Source organism: Gobio gobio, assembly GCF_949357685.1.
Source record: "Gobio gobio genome assembly, chromosome: 1".
NCBI classification, from domain to species: Eukaryota; Metazoa; Chordata; class Actinopteri; order Cypriniformes; family Gobionidae; genus Gobio; species Gobio gobio.
Window position 1 is genome coordinate 23,960,718 of NC_137097.1, and position 23,723 is coordinate 23,984,440.

Genomic DNA, 23,723 nt, shown 5'->3' on the forward strand with positions numbered 1-23,723 from the left:
CTGTGGGCGGACAGTTTAACCTAATTTATGTCCTATACAATGGCTATTTCAACATCTGTGAATTGATGAATGCGGAATCAAAATGAATTCAATTCATTTATTTTGAAAAACACAAAATTAACAATAAATTGCACTCAAATTATTAATAAAAACATATAGGATATACGGTGAAACATGAATGAAAGCATTCAAGACGTGTTCAGCATCATTACTAGTACTAAACATAGATATTTCAGATGATTAAGGAAAGATACCATAATCACAAAGGTATAAATATTAACAAAAGTAATTAAAGTAGACTGTGGGTAATGTTACTTAACCAATTTGAAGCAGTTGTTGAACTTTTTTTTTTTATATCTAACTTACGAGAAACAGAGAAATGTCGACACGTCCTCTCCAGCAGCTTGAATGTTCCCCGTTGAAATGGCAGCTCTCAACGGCCACCAGGACTTGTACAGTTTTATAAAAGCTATTTATTATTTGTCGTAAAGTGTAAGAATCACCTCAGAAAACTATTTTTTTCTGTCAGGCGCAGTTGAAGCCTAGGACAAATGCTGTCAAGATGAGATGGTGTAGCCAGGCTATGTGTCATTATTCCAACATCATGTTCATAACATGTTACGAAATAAAAAGTTTAATACCTCAGAAAAATGAACTTTCCTCTCTTGTCAACATAAGCCTGGTGTGAGCGCGGCGTGCGCTCTTCAGTTGAGGAGGCGCGCGCTGTATAACACGTCACAGAAAGACGTGCTCTCAAAGTAATCGGATCAAGCCGTTTACATGGTGGAATTTTTCGTTTGATCGGTTCATGAAAAGGTTTATCCCACCCCTCTCAAACCAATTACAATTTCATTCGGTTTGGCCATTTTTATTCCGATTGAGGTGTTTATATGGAGCATTTTCATTCGGATTGGACTTTTAAACCGATTACAGTGCTCCATATAAACGCACCTACTGCCTTCAGCCATTTCTTCTCATTAAAAAAAACTGCGTAGGACAGACGCTGACTGGACAGGATTTACAGCGAGTTTTCAAAATCATAAACTTTTAAACGGTATTATTAACGTCTGTACATTTTATCATGGTTTATCATGAAACCGGTAATCGTTCCATCCCTAAGGGTTACACAAATGAGAGATTGTGCAAAGTGGTTAAAAAGTCCCTAATATTTACACCTCTAGCACGAAAGAATACAAAGATATTTGCATGGGTTGTAACTCATGGCGAGAGATTGCTCAAACTGCACAGAATGCCTATGTACACATACGGGTTAAAAGAAGCATACTTTGCAATGCTGTGCGTTTGACTGTGCATATGCGTAAAAAAACAACAACTATACTTTCGGCTTAAGGTTTTTCTGTCCGAGACTCATTCCAGACTGATGACTCACCAGTGAATGCTCATGTGGTGTTTAAAGGTTTCTTTATATCCGAAACTCTCTCTCCACAGAGATCACAAAATGAACGGCTTCTCTCCAGTGTGAACTCTCATGTGGGAATCAAGATTTCCTTTATGGTTGAAATCTTTTCCACACTGAGGGCAGATGTAAGGCTTCTCTCCAGTGTGAATTCTCAAGTGCCTGTTAAGGCTTTCTTTTCTGTTGAAACTCTTTCCACATTGTTGGCAGGTGAAAGGCTTCTCTCCAGTGTGAATTCTTAAGTGGCCTTTAAAGTGTCCTATTTGATTGAAACTCTTTCCACACTGAGGGCACGTGTAGATTTTCTCTCCTGTGTGAATTCTCATGTGGACATTAAGGTTTCCATGTTGTTCAAAACCCTTTCCACACTGTCTGCAGGTGTAGGAGCTCTCACCAGTGTGAATGTTCATGTAATATTCAAGACTTCTTTTTTGGCTTAAACCTTTTCCACACACTTGGCAAGCGTAAGGCTTCTCTCCAGTGTGAATTCTCATGTGACGATCAAGACTTCCTTTATGGTTGAAATCTTTTCCACACTGTTGGCAGGTGTAAGGTTTCTCTCCAGTGTGAACTCTCATGTGACGATTAACACTTCCTTTATGGTTGAAATCTTTTCCACACTGTTGGCAGGTGTACGGCTTCTCTCCAGTGTGAACTCTCACGTGTATGCTAAGAATTATTTTATTATTGAAACTCTTTCCACACTGTTGGCAGGTGTAAGGCTTCTCTCCAGTGTGAATTCTTAAGTGGTCTTGAAAGAGTCCTTTATTTTTTAAACTCTTTCCACACTGAGGGCATGTGTAAGGCTTCTCTCCAATGTGAATTCTCAAGTGCCTGTTAAGGTTTTCTTTTCTATTGAAACTTTTTCCACACTGTTGGCAGGTGAACGGCTTCTCTCCAGTGTGAATTCTTAAATGGTCTTGAAAGTGTCCTTTATGTTTGAAACTTTTTTCACAATGAGGGCATGTGTAGGGTTTCTCTCCAGGATGAACTCTCATGTGGTCTGTAAGATTTCCTTGTTGATTGAAACCCTTTCTACCCTGAAAGCGGGTGAAATAACGTATAGTTTCTTTCTTTTCAGTCTGTGAGCAACTAAAATATTTTTCTTCAGTTATGAAATCATGATAATTCTCATATTGATCTTTTTCTTCCATTTCCTTTAGTACTTCACACTCCTCTTTTAACTGCATCAGGTCTAAGGAAAAAAAAGACAAAAATTAACCCAATAGCACAGCACCACACAACAGGCATAAAAACCCCTAGAGGTCCGGCATGACCAACTCGCTTTTTTCATATTAGTGTGAAAGGCACTCCAAATACTCCATTGATTTTAGTCTTTCAGGCAAGTGTTTTTCTAGTTACTTCTAGTTTTGTTCACTCACAATAAAAACTAAATGTTGTGCTATTTGCAAAACAAAGAAAACAAACATGATGCGCGATCTGCAGACTCTCAGTCAAAGAAGTCCATTATGATACTCTTTAGAAAATGAACTGTAATTTAGTGAATACATGTCACACAACATGAGACAAGTCTAAAGAAATTATGAAATGTCAAGTTTTAGATAATGTAACTCTCTGTAATATCTCTAATGTAATATTCTCTGTTTATGTATTCTGTTTGAAAAGAAAGAGATGTCAGTCGTTTGTGTGCTGCCTCATCTGCTAATGGACCACACCCAAGGAGCATGCGCTCTATTCAAAGGCTAATTCTGAGGAGATTAGGGCTGAAATGATTTCTCAAGTAACTCAAGTTTCTCCCTCCGGCGCGAGGACAATCCGTTTAGATCTGCTCTGACGGATAGATCTGTATAGCCTTGGTGGTGAGAGGAAGGACCGTGTAGATCCGCTCTGACGGTCAAACAAAGTAGAGTTAGCCCTGGTGGTAATGTTAGGTAATGTTTAAATGCACAGTTACCTGACAAATATTTTTGAGTACTCCCTCTGGTGCGAGGAAGACCCGTTTAGATCTGCTCTGACGGGTAAAACATTTTGAGATAGCTCTCCAGTTAGGCCAAGGAGATTTGTCTGCAAGGGTACTGTTTAAAAGCACAGTTACCTGACAACTATTTTTAAAGCAAACCTGACTCTCTTTTCTTCCACTCCAGATAGGGGTTATACTATATATATATATTTATTTTATTCACTTAAATAAACCCAGATAGGGGTTATAATATATTATATATATATATATATATATATATATATATATATATATATATATATATATATATATATATATATATATATATATATATATATATATATATATATATATATATATATATATATATTTTTTTTTTATTCACTTACAAATATTTTAATTCCATTTCTGTGTAAAGCACTTTGAATTGCCATTGAAATGTATGAATTGTATGAAATGTGCTATACAAATAAACTTGCCTTACTCGAATGCAAAAAATCATTGAGGCAAAATCATTCGCCTCAAAGCTTCGTTTAGTCCATTTAACTACACTGTCATGTTCCAGAAAGACAATTATTGTGCAAGGACTCGGAGTATGCGGTTATATCCGCGGGCAGTGTTGGGGAGTAACGGAAAACATGTACCGGCGTTACGCATTCAGAATACAAATTATGAGTAACTGTATTCCGTTACAGTTACAATTTAAATAGTTGTTTTTAAAATACAGTTACATTGTTGAAATCAATGGATTACATTACGATACTTCTCGGTTTCACGTGTTTATTCACTCTATAAATAAATTAAACCAACTCCATGCATTTCCCAGAACGCCCCGATACGAAAACACGTGTTTTGCTGGATCAGTAACAATGGAGTCTGAAAAGGAGCAGTGGAAGCAAGAGGTGGACAACAGAGAACAACAGAGCCAGGGCAAGAACGCGTTTCTATCTTGGAAATTCAAACAGCATTTCACATTAAAGTAAGAGAATGGAGAACGAAATATAACTGTGCAGCGTGTCAGTGAAGAGTGGCTCTGTGATCAGTTATATTTAAAAAACCATCCCATGTCAAATATCTTCACCAACTAGTAAAACGAAGCGTTCATGAACCTGTTGTCCAACAAAATACGACGTTTAATAACACGTTTTAAATCACTTCATATAGTCAGTCGAGTGTTTGTGAGCTGATATGGCTTCTTATCACAGAATGAGGCACACAATTCATTATTTTATAGTATTCTACAGTGAAAAAGTCTATGTCATTCAGCACTTTATTATTATGAAAATACCCGAGAAGGCTTAAAGAACTAAAAAGCGTTTCTATATTTTACTATATCTCTTTACATAAATATTATTTTCTAATTAAAACTATAATTTCGTTAGGCTGGGTTTTAAAACCCAATATCCGCCCTCTAGGTTGCTTGTGAGGGGAAAAACGCAGCTTTCTTCCACTTAAATTTTTTATTTTACTGTATCTCTTTACAAAAATATTTTCTACTTAAAAAATTATAATTTCGTTATTTTACTAACCCAACTAATGACTCATACGGGCTTTCCAATAGTTTGCACATGAGAGGAAAAACTTAGCTGTCTTCCACTTAGAGTTGTGCACTTTTAAGCTATTTTTATTTTACTGTATCTCTTTACATAAATATTATTTTCTACTTAAAAACTATTATTTCGTTATTTTAATCACCCAACTAATTACTGGCTTTCCAATAGGCTACGCACTTTTCACAATCCATTACGGAGCTGATAAATTTCAATTTTGCATATTGTTCTTTAAACGTTCTTTCGTGTAGTTCATACAACCATCTTACAATATTTCAATAACAGAATTTATTTTGTAGCCTATGCTATGCTTTGCATAACAAAAAGTTAATTGTGCTGGTAAATCGCAAGTTTTGGTCTGAGTGTTGTTCCTGTTTTCTTGTTCTTGATTTATTGTTCTTCTGTGCTATGTGTGTTATCAGATCACCTTCATTCTTTCATTTGATTTGACATTAGAGCTAAGGCAAATTGTCTTTAAAAGTAATAACCAGAGGACAGTAATATGACGTTCGCTGAAGTCTGGGTTTATCTTAAACTGCCGCTTCAGCACAGGAGAGTTGTGTTACAATGAGCACGATCTCATGAGACACTACAATAGGCTTGTATAGCCTTCTAATAATTCATTAATAAGGACTGTTTTCTTGTACAACATTTTATATTTTAAGTTAAATACACAGTGTAAGATAAGAGGCTAACAATGTCAAGATCAATATATATTGATACAAATATTTGACTAACATCTCTGGCAAAGACTACAATATTTAAAATATGCTTTAGTTATATTCTCACTTTAATTTACAGAGTAAATTAGAATTAGACTAGGATTAGTGTGTGTCGCTTGCGCAAGACTCGCAACGGGGGGCGGCACTCCATCATCGTCACAACCCTAGTGGAAGTAATCCAAGTATTAAGAATACGTTACTCAGATTGAGTAACGTAACGGAATACATTACAAATGTGAGATGAGAGATAAATCATTAATGTGTTGATTTTAATAGACGCGGAACTCATTTCACGGTAAAACACAATGAATGCGTGTCATTCTTTAACTTTAGTTGTCAGCTCATCTCAAGATCAGAGACTGCAATGCGAGCGAGAGCGGCATCAGCACTGGTGATATATATATAATCTAGTCTGGTTATTTTTAAAGGAAGACAACTGTGTGTTGAGCTTCAGGACGCGACGCTGAACATTTCAGTTTAATTTGCGGCAGTTCGCATTTCAGCTGAAGAGATACGAGCACTCAAAATGCATGAAGAGCATGAATGGAGTTTGCACATAACCATCATTGTGATGTGTGTGAAATGTTTAATGGGACTTTTTATACTTGATATCTACAAAATACATGTTCTCAAAGCAAAGCACAACAAATAGCAGAACAAGCTGTATCTGTTGTGCGCGTGTGATGCACAGTGCTCATGCTTTCAGAGATCCATGCTTTGATTTGTGTAATTTAAATCTCACACTTTAATCTTATAGTTCCTAACTTAATAAAACAATCTGTGTTACTATGATGAATGATGAGCTCAAAATGTAGATCTGTGTGTGCAATGTACTTTATCTGAATTAAACACAAACACATCTCTCGTGTTTCCTCATGTTCCAGCAGTTACTCCTCCATTTGCTGTATAGGTTGTCAACCCTGGTTTAAGTTATTTAAGAAATGAGAAACGCACTTCAGTGTAGCTAATATGTAACAATAGCATCGCAGTTACCACTGAGAATTTGAATAATTGTAATGTGATGTTCAGGTGAGGATCTAAATCAGAGAAAATCATGTGCGGGTGGAGGGTTTGTTTTTAACAGCGGATTCGATGACGTTACAGCTGATCTGCCCATCTTTACTCTTCTTCTTGTTCCAAGTTTCCTTCCTGTCCAATATGTTTTTCTTATTACAAAAGCCCCAAAGCCTTCAGAAGACAGTAAAGCAGTCTCCGGTTACGTATGTAACCTCTGTTCCCTGAGAGCAGGGAACGAGAAGCTGCATCAGAAAGACGCAACGGGGAATGCCTCCAGCGTGACAGGTGTCTGAACTACTATCAAATCACGGCAATCCTATTGACCGGCAACAGCCAATGATGTCATCAAGGTGCGACCAGGAAGTAAATAAGGGCGCCTTGCAAACATGACACCGCTTTTCATATGAAGGGATTGTTTAGCAGGCAGGCTCCAAGGCATGGCAATGAGACGCAGCGTCTCGTTCCCTGTTCTCAGGGAACAGAGGTTACATACGTAACCGGAGACGTTCCCTTTCGAAAGGGAACTCGTGCTGCGTCAGAAAGACGCTACGGGGAACGATATACCCACGCCGCCATGTCGAGGGGAGTGCATGCCTACTGGCAGTGACAACTGTCAGGACAAGCAAATCCCAGTGAAATGCCTGAACCACTCCCCCTCTGGTCACACAAGGCTGTCAGTGATGGCATTCCCTATTATACTCCCTATAAGCCTGAGTAAGAAACTTCGAACACTAGAGAAGTTCTACCCAGGCCGCTCAAAGGCCTGGATCCAACCAATTCAACAGAAGGGGCTCCTTTAAGGTAATGTGGCTAAGGGGCCCTAGGGCGCCCCAGCCAGCCACTAATGCCACCAGGGAGGCCTGGCCTGGTGTCGCTTCCGTGGGACACTTCGGCTGGGCCACCCCTGTCTGTTTCAGAACAGAGTTTTCTGGACATTTGCCTCCTGGAGAGGCATCCAGCCCAAGGTACTGCAAACTGGCAATGTCCTCCTCAGACCGGATCTCAGAGACGGGCATCCTGGAGAGCAATACTCAGCATATCGCTTTCAACCCTTGCTAGCGAGGGGAGTTAATCTGCTCCATCCTAGGATCTACTGAGCTCCTATCTTATAGAAACACTCAGGAGGCCAGATTGGCCTACAAGCTGATCTAATCGGGAGGCCTCGCGAGGGGCCTACGACTGTCTGATCAGACCCCGGCAGCTTCGGGCTCACAGACGACCCTCAAAGAGAGGGGAGCTCAAAAAACAGCCCGGTAAGTAAACCAGGGTGTAGGCTACATTCCCTCACTTGGGGACCAAGTAGCAGATGTGACAATAGTCGCGCTAGGGTAAGACCGTCCTCAGACGCTGCCGGCTAAAGGCCAGATTACTGATAGCAGGTCCCGACTAGCTGTCAGCGTTATGCCAGTTAACAGTTCCCAAACTGAGAACCCAACCCCTTAGGGAGGCCTAGTGAGGCTCATTCTCTGATAGCAGTACATGCTAACTGCCCGAGAATCCAAACTCAGAAACTCGCCTAAAGGGAGGCCTGGTGAGGCCTACTACCTGATGGCAGCCGAAGCCAACTGTCAAAGTAGCTGGAAAACAGAACTTGTTTTCTCAGGGAGGCCTACTACTGGATAGTCAAGCTACGCCAGCTAGCCGAGCGTCCTGACTCGGGAACTCACCTTCAGGGAGGCCTAGTGAGGCCTACTACCTGACAGCAAGCCTTTAGGGAGGCATGGAGAGGCCTACTACCTGATAGCAAGCTATGCTAGCTACCCGAGCATCCTAAATCGGGAACTCGCCCTCAAGGGAGGCCTAGTGAGGCCTACTACCTGACAGCAAGCCTTTAGGGAGGCATGGAGAGGCCTACTACCTGATAGCAAGCTATGCTAGCTACCCAAGCATCCTAAATCGGGAACTCGCCCTCAAGGGAGGCCTACTACCTGATAGCGGGCCAGCAGGGAGGCCTAGTGCAGCCTGCTACCTGCTAGCGACTCATGCTAACTGTTTCTCAAGTTAATGAAGCCCAGGAACATGCCCTCGGGGGAGCCCTGGTGAGGCCTGCTATCTTATGACAAGTCTCCAGAGAGGCCTAGTGAGGCCTACTTTCTGATAGCAGGCTTTCAGGGAGGCCTGGTGAGGCCTACTACCTGCCCATTACTCATTCAAGCTGCCAAGTGGCTGAAGCCCGAGAACATGCCCTCAAGAGAGGCCTGGTGAGGCCTCTCACCCCTAGGGAGGCCTGGTTTTATTGAGGCCTGCTTCCTGCAAGCAATTTATGCCTGCTGTTAAGGTGGCTGGGGTCCGGGTACTCGCATCCAGGGGAGGCCTACTACCCGATAGTGAGCCTATTGGGAGGCCTGAAGGGGCCTACTACCTGCTAGCAATCCATGCTGACTGCCACGGCGACCGGGAGCCCACCTTCAGGGAGGCCTGGTGGGGCCTACTACCTTATACAGTGGCATGAAAAAGTATGTGTTCCCTGGATGATCCACGGCTGTTTTTTTGTTTTGTGATGGTTGTTCACGAGTCACTTGTTTGTCCTGAGCAGTTAAACTGTAGCCTGGATGCCAGCCGAACTTAGCCCCACCCAACAACATTTTAACTCGGGCAGTTTGGTTTGGACTTGATCCATAGAGAAGTAATTATGCCCGAACAGAAACTGTTCGGACCAATGAAATTGTCAGGGCGGGCTTTATACGATGATGGACAGATGATAAACAGTAAAGTAAATCTGTTCTAATCCTAAACGAGAACTTGTTAAAAATATGTTTATTAATAAAAATACTTTATTAATAAAATACGTTATTTTGGCAGGGCTGCCTGCTAAAATTCGCATTCCTGGGTCTGTATATCACATAATTGGGGTCGCTTCAACCCGCGGACTTGGCAACACTGAGTGCAGTTGAGTTCTATTGACATTTGACAACTGACGTAATGCGTCGCTCCGTTGCTCTGAATGGTTGTAGGTCTATCCAATTGAGGTCTTTCCTGGTTCGGTTGAAACACGCCCCATAATCACAGCCCAACGGAGAAGTATCAGACTCAAATTCTGACTAGAATTGAGTATGACGACGTCAGGCTAGTTAAACTGCCCAATGTTCTTCAGAAAAATCCTCCAGGTCCTGCACATTCTTCAGTTTTCCAGCCTCTTTTTCATATTTGAACCCTCTCCAGCAATGACTGTATGATTTTAAGATCCATCTTTTCACACTGAGGACAATTGAGGGACTCAAACACAACTACTAAAAAAGGTTCAAATATTCACTGATGCTCCAGAAGGAAACACAATGCATTAAACGCCAGGGGGTGAAAACCTATTGAATTTGGAAATCAAGGTAAATTGTACTTAATTTGTCTTCCGGGAAACATGAAATTATCTTCTGTTGCTTCTAAAGAGCAGTACTAAATGAAAAAATATATATATTTAAACAAAAGAAAAATGTGGACATCTTCATCCTGTTCAAAAGTTTTCACCCCCTGGCTCTTAATATATGCAAAAGAGGCTGGAAAACTGAAGAATGTGCAGGACCTGGAGGATTTTTCTGAAGAACATTGGGCTGTTTAACTGCTCAGGACAAACAAGGGACTCGTGAACAACCATCACAAAACAAAAAAACAGCTGTGAATCATCCAGGGAACGGCCCACAGCACTGAGAATCAATGGTTCATAAACTTTTTATCAGGGTTATTTTAATAAATTCAGCTATTTTTTTGTCTTGTGGACTATATGTAAACATTTTTTTTATGTAAAATATCTTATTCAGGGCAGTACTAAATGAAAAATAACATGCATTTTGTATGATCCCTCTTATTTAGTTAAAATTATTCCCATTTTCACAGATTCTGCAAGTGGTTCACATACTTTTTCATGCCACTGTAGCAGGCCTGCAGGGACGGCTTCCTGGTGGCAGGCCTGAAAAACTAGCTGCTATAACCCTGGACTGACAGTAGCTTCTCTGCTGGCTGACAGAAATAACATCCAATTACTAAGTAGGGCTATTAGTTGGGAATCCTGCTACTTGAAGCCGACATCGTTGGGGAGTAAACACATATCGCAATACACATGGGGCCGATTTTGCAACAGACCTACCAAGGCTGATCTAGGTTGCAGCTATGAGGAGTGGGATACTCAAATCTACCCTGCCTTATCAGAGGAGTACTGCCACCTGGCCAGGACATATATACAGGGCCAGGACATATAAACAGGGCCAGAGCCTGCCAAAAGCTTGCAGCTTTTCAAAGAAACTAGCTCTGGGGGGCGGGGTTGAGCTACGCATACAATCTCTTCATATTTGAACGAAAGATGGCCTAAATCCCGCCCCACGGCAACTGGCTAAGTCGCTATCAATTCTGCACAGCACCAACCTGCATTACTAGTGAAGACCCCAGAATGCAGAGAAGGGGGCGGGCCTTGGCCTGAAGACTCTACATGAGAGGAGGCTGACATTAGGGCTACTAAAAAACTACATTCACTCAGTGAAGTTGCCCGGGGTGCAAGCGCTTTTAACGGATGCCTCCGTAATCCCTAGAAAGCCTAGGCCAATATAGATCTATACCCGAGGGCAACTTTTAACCAGCACAAAGGCACTCGGGCAGATGTGCCAGTCATATACTAGAGCTGGCTCTAGATCTAACTGTAGTTCTAGGGTTAGTCTGAACCTGCATTCTCGAAAAGCTTATACTGAGAGAGGATACAAACCGCCTTACCCCGAGGTGGCTACCAGTCACCAGCTTAAACTAGGAGAAAATATACGCCTAGCAATACACTACATACCGGCAGGAATGAGCAGTGCCTACCCAGAGCTATTCTCACATTTTTAAGGTCTTGGGCGGTCTTTAAACTGTTCTTCACCCACAGTGAGCATATAGGCTCTTGGAATTAATCTAGATTAGATTAGCACCAAAACGCTATTTATTGTTTGAATTTCGTATTAAAACTTTAAAAAATGTAACACACACCGGGGCGATTTTCGCACGCGATTTTCGCACGCGTTTATCGCCGACGTTTAACGCCTCGGGACTAAACAATGGGCGCCAATGTGAGTGTTCACACCGACGCGCAAAACGCCAGCCGTAAAAGCGTCATTTTTAAAAAAACGCCTCGGGTTCGTTTTTTTATTTTGACGCGGCGCGTCAAAAACTGTCCGACCAATGAGATCGGCGCTTTTGTTCACGTGCCTGGAGCTGCTGAAGTGACAGTAAAACACGACTTGGTGGCGCTCAAGCACAAAACGGTCTTGCCGAGCACACATTGATACGACGAAGAAGTAGTAAGTAGACAAAGAAGAAGATGAACTGCTAATGCTGCTTGCCAGTTAGCAAAAAGTGTGTGAATGGTTTTGTCCATATACATAATATGTCTATGGTTTTGGCAAGCACGTAAATACTGTCTCTCTTCTCCTTCTGTGTGACAAGCGAGTGTCAGAGGCTTAAAGTGCCGCAGCACCATCTTGTGTACCGGGAGCGCATCGACTGAATGTGCACGTTCACTCGGCGCAGCGCCAGTGAAAATCGCTTGGGTGTGAACACTCATGACGCGCCGAAAAACGGCACGAAAAACGGCACGAAAAACGTTGGCGATAAGCGCGCGCGATATTCGTCCCGGTGTGTACAGGCCTTTAGACTTTGTTTAATAACAAGAGCAGGTTTGGCAATTTGAGAGCGAGAGACGCGCGTGAGTGACAGAGAGACAGAGGGAGAGCAGGGAAAGAAAGTGCAGCTGAACGAATACGCTGCATGTTTTAAACAGGGTAAAAAAAAAAGAATAACGACATGCAATATGTGGCGGCCGGTGTTGATTCTGTGGCGCACCACCACGAATTAGTCTGTGTGGGAAACACTGTATAATTTATACAGTGTCTGTCATTTTCATGACAGATTTATTTAAATATACATTAAATAATCAAGACATCACTAACAGGTTAAGTAGAATATAATGAATATATAGGCTAATACAGTGCATTTAGCGATGGAGTTGATTTCTGTAGTGAACTAACAGCTCTGGACACTGAATGACTTCTGAGGTAAATGTAATGCTACCTGCGTGACATTGTTCTCAAGCTGTTTTATTGTGATGTCTTTCTGCGGTTGAAACACTGGTTGAGCGATTACATGACATATGATACGTTTCAGTAAGTTGTAATGTATCCTCGACATACCTTCATTCATGTTTATTCTTTAGGAAGAGATGATTTGCTTATTTCCTATTTACTTGTTTGTTGGAGACAATCCAGAATTACTGATCCTCTCAAAACCTCTTCGGATCTGCACGATTCACACAAGTCACCCAAACTGACGTGAAATAAGCGGGAGGCGCCGAAAAGCACGCTGTGTGCATCCCTGACAAAGGCACTCAGGCAGATGTGCCAGTCATACCCCTTTTCCACCAAGGCAGTGCTAGAGCTAGTTCAGAGCCAGAGCTAGTCCCAGTTCATAGTTGGTTCGACTGAGGAGCTTTCTAAGAACCGTTTGCTTTTCCACGGGCTGAGAGCCACAACAGAGCCAGGTCTTACGTCACTGTATACGTCTCATCTCTCTCAGCAATGCTAGCGGGGTGTTGCCAAGTCTGCGGTTATATATACATATGCTCTCGCTGTACTCGTTATCATACGGCGATCGGTCTCTGCACAGCACCGCTGCGAACAAGCCTTACATCAACAATGCAAACATTGCGTTACTATTGATTCACATGGCTTTACGATCCTACATCGGCATCAAAACACAACGAATCCAACGCATTCGTGCAGCTCGCTGTCATTTGTATAGACGGATATTACAGACGAGCAGCAGCTGTTAGCTCCATTAGCTGCTATTTCAATGGCGGATCTCAAGTTTGTGTTGGTCTTGTTGACCCCGCCCCCAGCGCCTGACGTAATCAGTTCTTACTTCTAGCCCTGTTCTAGCCCAGCAATGTTTTGGTGCTACTTAAGAACCACTTCTCCTGGCTCTGAGCTAGGGCTTTGGGTGTGGAAACACAAAGAACCGATTTGAAACTAGGCTCTGGCTCCGATCTAGCTCTAGCTCTGCCTTGGTGGAAAAGGGGTAACATTTACTAGAGCTGGCTCTAAATCTAACTGTAGGTCTAGGGTTAGTCTGAATGTTTTTTTTTTTTTTTTCTTGCTGGCTCTCTACTAGCAACACTAGCTCACCATGTAGCCCGAGCAACTGGTGTGTAATGATCGTTCTAGCCAACTAACAGAGGAACTACAGGCCCTACAGAAATATCCAAACTAGTGGTGGGCATAGATAAAAAAAATTTAATCTAGATTAATCTCACTGTTATCTTGGAATTAATCTAGATTAAAATGGCTCATTTGAATTTTGCAGAAGGCATTCAGAATACGTGTGCTCGTAAGTGATCGTTTGTCTTTTTGTAGTTTGAATAATAAATAACTTCTGTCCCATTAAGACCTGACCCACGCATGGATCCCACTGTTCCTGTGAGCTGGTTACAACTGTTTATGTTAAAACTCACCAAGATGGGCATTGAGACATTTTTTGAGTGTATTTGACCATTAATAAACTGGATAAAGGAGCTCATTTTTGCACCTGTATGTCAGAGACGGCTTTATTGCGGTTTGTGTGTGTGCGCTTCAGATGCGAGCGCGAAATCTGCGGGAATTACTAGAATTAACGTTATGTGCAACCCCGCGCAAAATTAAGGCCGGTCACACCAATACGAACATGCTAAAGAAAAATCCAGCAGAACATGCGTTCTTAATGTTCAGAGGATTAAACGGACTGAATGAGAGGAGGAGGGTGTGTGTCAACTCGCTGTCGGTCGGAGAGGAGAGCGCAGCTGATATTGATACTGTAGAAAATGAGTATCGTATCCTTGCAGATATTTCAGTATCAATAGAGAAATATGGATATTTTTGACAACTCTAGTAGGCATACACACAGGTTCGTTCTCTCGCCCCCTACAGTGCAATTCGGCTAGGTGTACATCCGCGCTAAAATATCAAGGTGAAAGTCATCATAGTTTGCGTAGTATAGACCCAGCTCCCAACCCAACTTTGAGAATAGATAAACGGCAATATTTTTTTTATCGCCCGATAAGAGTCTCACGTTAACGCAGCACGTTAACGCCGATAACGGCTCACCACTAATCCAAACGATCCATAGCGATCCCCGAAGCCCTCTACAGGGAGCATAAGTCTTAAAATATATTAATATTTTTCCCTTTTATAGGGGACATACCCGCTCGCCATGATATCCACCCACAAGCTTAATTCACAATATGTATACTTAGGTGCACCACTACCATGGGCCTTAGGGGGGCGCACTCACAAACCAGCTAGGCGGGCCCTAGAATACCATCATCATGGGCCCACCCAGGCCGGATGTAAGAAGCGCCTGGGGAGATGATGAAGAAGAGGAGAGCGGGTCAATGTAGCTCCCCCTCAGGGAGGAGACTTATCATCAACGCTGACTGTGTTTTGTGATACACAGCTCCTACTTCTCTCAGGAGTCCACCACCTGGACACCTGGAGTCTCCGCCTGTTGTGCAACCACCGCATCAGGAAAACAACCCCTTATCGAGATCCCTCAGCAAACCTGTCTGGTGCGTCTGAAACACCGCCATGACGATCTCAGCGAGCTCTACCCGAGAAACCTGTGACGTGCGTCCACGCTCAGCCTCGGCATGAGCGGGACCACATCATCAGTCTCGGATGCCAAACCCTCTTCCCTCAGGAAGAGAACCAGACGAGAGCAGAGCGATCTCGAATTGACAAACGCTCACATTATACAAACAAACAACTCCATAAGCAACATGACATCGTGACTTTACGTAAACATACAAGCCACTTTCTAAAGCCAAATGCCGTGTTATCTGTACGCATTTTGAGCTATCCGCGTGTAGGGATGAAACGGTATGGAAATTTAACATCACGATTATAGTGACCCAAATGATCACATTTATCAATATTATCACGGTTTTGTTCAAATGAGATGAAAGTGTTCAAAAAGAACAGATTCACACACTTAAAACATTTAAACAAGTTTTATATTTGAAAATCAACAAACAACAAATAACTAAAGCAGCTCTAAGCACTTTTTTAAGCAAGATTCTATTCTGTGGGATTTATATCTATATCTATATCTATTATATCATATATATCATACCATATATGATATATATGGCCGTCGTCAATAGCAACGCATAACGCATAAATAATAATTTGTCGTAAATATAATCTCTAATATTATCTCTGTAAATATATTCAAGCAATATTCTCATCAGTGTTCAGCAATGATGCATTTAAATCAGCATATTTTGTGTAAGAGCCCAAACAGTATCCTAGTGAAATGATGCATATTCATATTTTCATATGATTTGACATGACATGGTTTATTTTATTAAATATCAAAATGTGTGCATCATACCTGACACCTAAATGATCACTTTACAGTCAGTTTTATGACTGTCATTCTCTTCAAATGCTATTGAAGTCAGAAACGTGTATAACGTTACCAATGTTGTGTGTAACTTTAGAGACGGTCCCTAAATTCGCCAGCGTTATGCCAGTCATATCAGATGCGCTGTGGTTCTGCTGTGTTTTTTTAAACCATTTTCGCTGCTGAAATAGAACAAAAACAGTCAACCACTGTATGATGAATGAATCTCCTGCGTACATCGCACGTTTATCTCAGCTTTGAGAGATTTCATCGAGTGAGAGCGGCGCGCGCTATGAACAAAACTCCGGCTAATCTGAACGCCTCTGATTGTGAGACGGCATCGCATTCATAAACTCAATAGAAACACGTGTAAGTGGTTATAATGTGCAACGCGATTATAACAGATGGCTTTTGAGAAGACTATAATAAGTTCAACCGCCAGCGTGGCAAGTGTGCAGCCGAAATAACGTTACACCCGCAAATGGCGGTTATTAATGTCAAGCCCTGATTATCCCTTAAATGTCACCCAGTCTTGACTGAATTTGTTAATTCGCTTCACGTTATTATTTCCCAGACGTAGTTCTGGTATTGAGGTCAAAGTCCACTTGCCTTGCGTTCGTAGTTTTGAAGTGTTTACCCCATTACAGCGACTTTCTTCTGGCATGTTCTGCAGACAGGGTGACCATTTTCGATTAAGTTTCCCTCAGGACTTTTGTAAAAGCCAAAATATGACCACACCTCAGATCTGGTCCTTTTAGAAGTCTGAAAAATCTCCAGGCGCTGTTACTGCCTTCTTCCATTTCTTCTCATTAAAAAAAACAGTGGTGCGCTGCGCCTGCGTCAGACTGACGCTGACTGGACAAGATTTACCGCGAGTTTTCACAATCGTGATAATCACACGCGGTTTTAATGATAATTACATTTTATATGATATTACTAACATCACTAAATTTTATCGTGGTTTATCGTGAAACCGGTAATCGTTTCATCCCTATCCGCGTGTATGTCTACGGCGTGTGATTCTGCGTGTATGTGTACGCCGAAACGAACATCATCTGCGCGTGTATGTGTACGCCGTGTGATTCCGCGTGTATGTGTACGCCGTGTGATTCCGCATGTATGTGTACGCCGCGTGATTCCGCGTGTATGTCTACGCCGTGTGATTCCGCGCTGTATGTGTGTGATTCCGCGTGTATGTGTACGCCGTGTGATTCCGCGTGTATGTGTACGCCGTGTGATTCCGCGTGTATGTGTACGCCGTGTGATTCCGCATGTATGTGTACGCCGCGTGATTCCGCGTGTATGTGTGTGATTCCGCGTGTATGTGTGTGATTCCGCGTGTATGTGTACGCCGTGTGATACCGCGTGTATGTGTACGCCGTGTGACTCCGCGTGTATGTGTGTGATTCCGCGTGTATGTGTGTGATTCCGCGTGTATGTGTACGCCGTGTGATACCGCGTGTATGTGTACGCCGTGTGATTCCGCATGTATGTGTACGCCGCGTGATTCCGCGTGTATGTGTGTGATTCCGCGTGTGATTCCGCGTGTATGTGTACACCGTGTGATACCGCGTGTATGTGTGTGATTCCGCGTGTATGTGTACGCCGTGTGATACCGCGTGTATGTGTACGCCGCGTGATTCCGCGTGTATGTGTGTGATTCCGCGTGTATGTGTGTGATTCCGCGTGTATGTGTGTGATTCCGCGTGTATGTGTACGCCGTGTGATACCGCGTGTATGTCTACGCCGTGTGATTCCGCGTGTATGTGTACACCGTGTGATTCCGCGTGTATGTGTACGCCGTGTGACTCCGCGTGTATGTGTGTGATTCCGCGTGTATGTGTACGCCGTGTGAATCCGCGTGTATGTGTGTGATTCCGCGTGTATGTGTACGCCGTGTGATTCCGCGTGTATTTGTACGCCGTGTGATTCCGCGTGTATGTGTACGCCGTGTGATTCCGCGTGTATGTGTACGCCGTGTGATTCCGCGTGTATGTGTACGCCATGTGAATCTGGTCATGTGATCTTAACATGTCTGACCTGCTTCATGTCATATAATAGCACTTTAATCGGGACACTCGTATGAAATTCTTCCAAAATATCCTTCTTTTCTGTAGAGCTGGAGATTTGAATACGGATCAAATGAGTTCAGCTTTGAGAATGAAACCAACCTGTTTGTTCCTCAGTCTCTTCATGTTTCACTCTCAATGTCTCTTCAATCTTCATGTCTTCAGTCTCCTCTTTAATAAACTCCATCTTTATAATAGTGTGCCACGTGGATCTCAGTCACTTCACCACAAGTTTTTCTGTATTTGTCCTGTTTAAGATGAGAAAAATTAAAGGGTTAGTTTACCCAAAAATGAAAATCCTGTCATTAATTCCTCACCCTCATGCTGTTCCAAACCTGTGAAACCTTCGTTCATCTTCGGAACACAAATAAAGATATTTTTCTGATTAAATCCGAGAGCTCTCTGACCCCTCCATAGAGAGCTATTTAATTAACACATTCAAGGGCCAGAAAGTAAGTAAACACATGGTTAAAATAATCCATGTGACTCCAGTGGTTCAACCTTAAAGGTGCAGTATGTAGTGCTTATGAGGATCTATTGACAGAATATAATATACATAACGTCTAACCCTCGTTCCCTGAAGGATGTCGGAGGTCACCGCGTATTGGGATCACTTCTGGGAACCCCTCTCAGCTTTGAGTCTATACAGAACAAGCCAAACAGGCCTACATTTGATATTTAATGAATTACAGATTTTATTTAAATGATTTACACTTTCAAGGAAACATCAGCAGTTTGTTAAAGTGGTCATGGGACATGTTAGTGTTTGTTGTTCTCGCTCATTTAAACTGTTTGAGCAGCACGAGTTGTGAATTGAATCACTGAATAATTTTACAAAGTATTTGAATCAATTGACTCGGGGGTCCGACTCAATCAGCTCTAGTTCAGTAGTCAGGGCAATGATCAGGGAGTCAGCCCATTGACTTATGTCCTTATAAGTAGGGTTGCCAACTGTCCCGAATTAGGCGGGACGTCCCGTATTTTGAGCCTAATTGATTTGTCCCGTACGGGACCTCACTTGTCCCGTTTTTTACTACTACGCTGATCTAACCACTGATACAACAGCAGCGAGCAGGGCTGATCACGACACTTGAGAATGATCACCGTCGCTGACAGACACACACACCCAACACCTCACACGTCACACCTAACCTATCATGATCATCCAATCACAGCCCCCCTCCTCTCACGCGCATCAGTATACGTTGTAAATGCGCCAATTCCTCCACACACACACAAAAAAAGTCGATAATCGATTTGGCATGTGGATAAAATATGGATAAACCTGCAAAAAAGAAAAGACTGTGCAGCTACAATAAAAATTGGGAGGTAAAAAATATATGGATTAAGCCAGTCAGCGGTGACTCAACAAAAGCCTTCTGTACTTTATGTCGCAGGGAATTTTCAGTTGCCCATGGAGGTGAGAATGACTTGACTAAACATGCTTCCACAGAAATGCACAAGAAGGCCACACTAGCTAAAGGTGCAAGCAATATCTGTGGATTCTTCGGGGTAACTACTGTGGAAACTGACAAAATAGCGGCAAGCGAAGCCTCATACGTGTATCACACCGTCAAACATCGACTCAGTTACAACAGCAACGACTGTCTTGTTAAGCTAAACGGTGCTTTGTTTCAAGACTCAAATGTTGTGAAGAAGATGCGCTTGGGGAGAACGAAAGCAGAGATGATCACAATGAATGTTTTAGGACCAAAGACTGTGCGGGATATCCTGAATGATCTGTCTCCATCTGAAGGTGAGCCTGTGTTTTACTCTGTTGCCACCGATGCCTCAAACAAGGGAAATAGAAAAATGTTTCCTGTGTGCGTGAGATATTTTTCTGTCTCTGATGGAGTGCAGTGCAAGTTACTTGACTTTTACGAAGATAGTGATGAAACTGCAAATGGTATTCATCGAGCTCTGATGAACTGCCTGGAAATGTATGAACTGGATATAAAAAACATCACAGCATATGCGGCAGATAATGCGAATGTTAACTTTGGAAAACACCACTCTGTTTACCAGTTATTGAGCAGTGCCAACAGTCGCATTTTGAAAGCTAATTGCCCGGCTCATATAGCTCATAACGCCTGCAAGCACGCCTGTGATCAGCTCTCAGTGGACATTGAGTCACTGGTTTTAAAGGTCTACAGCCACTTCTCAGTATCTGCTTCCAGAAGAGAGGAACTGCGTGCATTTTTTGCCTTTGTTGACATTGAGTGGCGTGAAATTCTGCGTCATGTGTGCACGCGATGGTTGTCTCTTCATCCAGCTGTTGATCGTCTCCTGCAGAGCTGGCCAGCTCTCACCTCATACTTCAGGTCCCTTGGGGAGACCTGTCCTTTGGCACTGAGGAGGACTTTTGAGGACGAAGAAAAAACTGCAGCTGCTGAGATTTATCTGTGCTTTTTCCACAACGTGGGGTGTGTGTTTGACACACTCGTTAGAAAGCTGGAAGAAACAAAGCTCTGCATCACAGATGTTTACGAGGAGGTGGAAAAATTCAAATTGAAGATGCTTCAGCGGAGAGAAGACAGCTTTTTTGGATACCAGACCAAGCAGCTGATGGACAAACAAGTGTCAGCAGCACAGAGATCAAAGCAAAAATGTGACTTTCTGAAGTTTTATGACTCTGTCATTGCATATATTGACAAATGGTTTGATTTCTCACCAGAAAATGTAATGATGAAACTGAAACCAATTGGCCTACATAAGGAGCTTTCCTTCACTGACCTGGAGCAGGTGGTGGTTGCCCTCAAAATGACAGAGACTGTGAGTATGGACCAACTCTATGAAGAGTTTTGTGCTAGTAAGGAAGAAATAAAGAAAGCCTCACAGGATACCACAAAATCCACCAGTGAGAAGTGGGTCACAGTTTTCCAAATTCTAGGGAAAGCCAACTTGATCAACATGTTCAGGATTGTCTCATTTATCCTCAGTGTGCCAGGCTCAAATGCCTTTGTAGAGAGGATTTTCTCTCTGATGACCATTAAATGGTCAGACTCAAGAAACAGATGCAGCACAGAGCTCATCAAAAATGAACTTCAAATATCTGTGAACTGTGACCTGTCATGTAAGGACTTTTCTCTGACTGCACAAAAGGACAAAAGACTGCTTGAATCGGTCAAGGGCAGCCAAAAAGATCCATGGAAAAAGTAGACTTAGTGAGCAGAGGCATGCCCCTCTTTTCTTCTTTTGCATTTACATTATTTATTTTGTAAAGTTTTGTTTTTCAACTCATATATAGTTTGAATGAAATAAGAATGTGAAGCATTTATTCATAAGCATTTATTCCCCACCACTGTTTCACGAGTTCACACTTACATATAATTTATGGAGAGAAGTTTAACTGCGTATTTGGCGTGCTGTCCGGGGGAGGGCTTCGAGCTCGGAATTTGGCCCGAACCCAGAGTACCCCCGTATATGAAAGTGGTTGATAAAATAAAAGTGTGGAGAAGGAGTGGTGGAGGGATGCTAGAAACTGTCAATGAATGGAGGTAAGACTGCTGCGTGTATATATACCTCTTATTGATGATTAGCTGAGTGCTCTCCACCTGTGTCAATTATCTGACGTGCTCCTCCCGAACTATGTTTATAAAACATTATTTGTGTGCACAGAAGTTGCATGTTCTGAGTCTGCTATTTGATTCCTATTTGATGCTGCAAAAATACAGCATACAGACGCTATGTTATTTTTAGTTTGTCACATGCAAGATTAACATGAATTTTTCTAACCTATAGTGAAGGAGTCACAAGTGTTTTGTCTTAGTCTTTTAATTGAACCATTACCTATTACCTTTACTATTTGTATGTGTTAACACTGCTGTAAATGAACAAACTAAGATTAAACCTACTGTACTTGCCATGGCACGAGAGTTATGTATTAATATTTTATTAAGTTAGCTATCATTATGACAAATGGCTAAAAATCATACACTGTATTTTCGCACAAAACCAGCCCACCTTTTGTCCCTCATTTCATAGTGACAAAGTTGGTAACCCTACTTATAAGTGCCCTGAATACTGAACTAGGGAGCTGATTGTCGAAAAGTTCAGTTTCTCCATCATTTGCTAGAACTCGTGTTTATGATGAACTGATTCATGATAGAGAGAGATAAATTACACACAGCTTTTCTGTTACTGGTGTGGATGTGATTGACTCTCACAAAATATACTTCATTAAAGTTAGTTAAAGCATTACAATGTTATATTCAATGGTGAATAAACTATTTTCACGTTGCTTGTAAAAACTGTAAATCATTGAACGGGTTATATCGATTTAAACAAGGTTAAATGCTTAAAACGAACCTTTCTCCAGCTCAATCACATCAGATGCAGGAGCAGGCGCAGCCTTATGACGTCACATCACCACACCAAAATAAAAGTCCCGTTCACACTCAGCTGTCTACAATCACAGAAGTGCAGAGAAATGTCTGTCTACTATTTTTTTTAACAGATAATCCCTATATTAAACTTAAAACAGTGTCAGATGTGACGAAACAAACATGTTTCAAAAGAGTGTATGAGTTAATAAAGCAAAGTTCATACATGTGTCCGAATTGAAACACATACAGTCAGTGTGGTTTGACAATATTAAAAATGTGAATCGCCAACAAATAAAGTTAATTTGAGTCTACAAATGTGTAAAAAAAAAAAAAAAAAAATTATATATATATATATATATATATATATATATATATATATATATATATATATATATATATATATATATATATATATATATATATATTTTTTTTTTTTCAAGAATCAAAAGTAAAAGAAGCAATAAAATGTTATACATGTAAATTAAATTTCTTAAAAGCCAACTATTATTGCTAAAAGGTTCGACCCAAATACAAAATGTAATATTTCACAGAATTGTAATGAAATCAAAAGTAAGTCTTCAATGTCAAGGGTCATTTGTGTGAGTTGTTGCCTATGTAGTGACTGAAATCGCTCACTAATGAGTGAACACAGACCCCATTCACACCTGCTCCAGTTTCTATTATATATATTAAAATCTGCCAGTTCAATAAATGTCCTGTTTATATACACAAATAAATAATGATTTCTTCATATTGTATTGTATTAATGTGTTTCCCTGAAAGTATATTTTAAGATTAATTTATTAAGTGGTGATTGCTGGTTGTTGTTTTATAAGACTACATTAACATATGTGGTCCTAATAAATGATACGACACACACATTAAGTCACTATACTCATTGTATTTACTATAAGTCACCCATTGTATTTACTCACAAAATAAGTAAAATCTGTAATTTCCTCATCCTCACATTATTCCAATCTAAACCTGTATGACTTTCTTTCCTCTGTTGAACACAAAGGGAGGTGTTAATGTTAACATCAGTCTTTCTTTGGTTCAAAGGTGAATAAGAACATTATGCTTAATATCTGTTGTTCGCCCAATGTCTAACAAAGGCAAACAAGTTTGAAATCACAAGAAAGTGTTCAATGATAACAGCTTTTTCATTGTTTTGTTACATGTCAAATGAAATTCCAGGACTTTCAAGGACTTTTCAAGATTATTTCCAAGGACTACAATCAGAGATCTCATTAATAATAATACAGATTAATACAAATATGCCAATAAAACAAAATGGTACAAATAAAGTACAGCA

The 23,723-nt window shown here is 41.4% G+C and overlaps 1 protein-coding gene across 1 annotated transcript; it reads right to left on the minus strand.

Moving 5' to 3' along the window:
* Positions 1 to 22,450, minus strand: LOC307122524 (uncharacterized protein). The gene is made up of 3 exons (XM_079810522.1): positions 22,392 to 22,450; positions 18,186 to 18,331; positions 1 to 2,612 (listed from the first exon to the last, which is right to left on the minus strand). Exons 2-3 carry the CDS (start codon positions 18,268 to 18,270, stop codon positions 1,453 to 1,455), a joined length of 1,245 nt encoding a protein of 414 aa, XP_079666648.1. The 5' UTR covers positions 18,271 to 18,331; positions 22,392 to 22,450; the 3' UTR covers positions 1 to 1,452.
* Between the last annotated feature and the right edge of the window lie 1,273 nt (positions 22,451 to 23,723).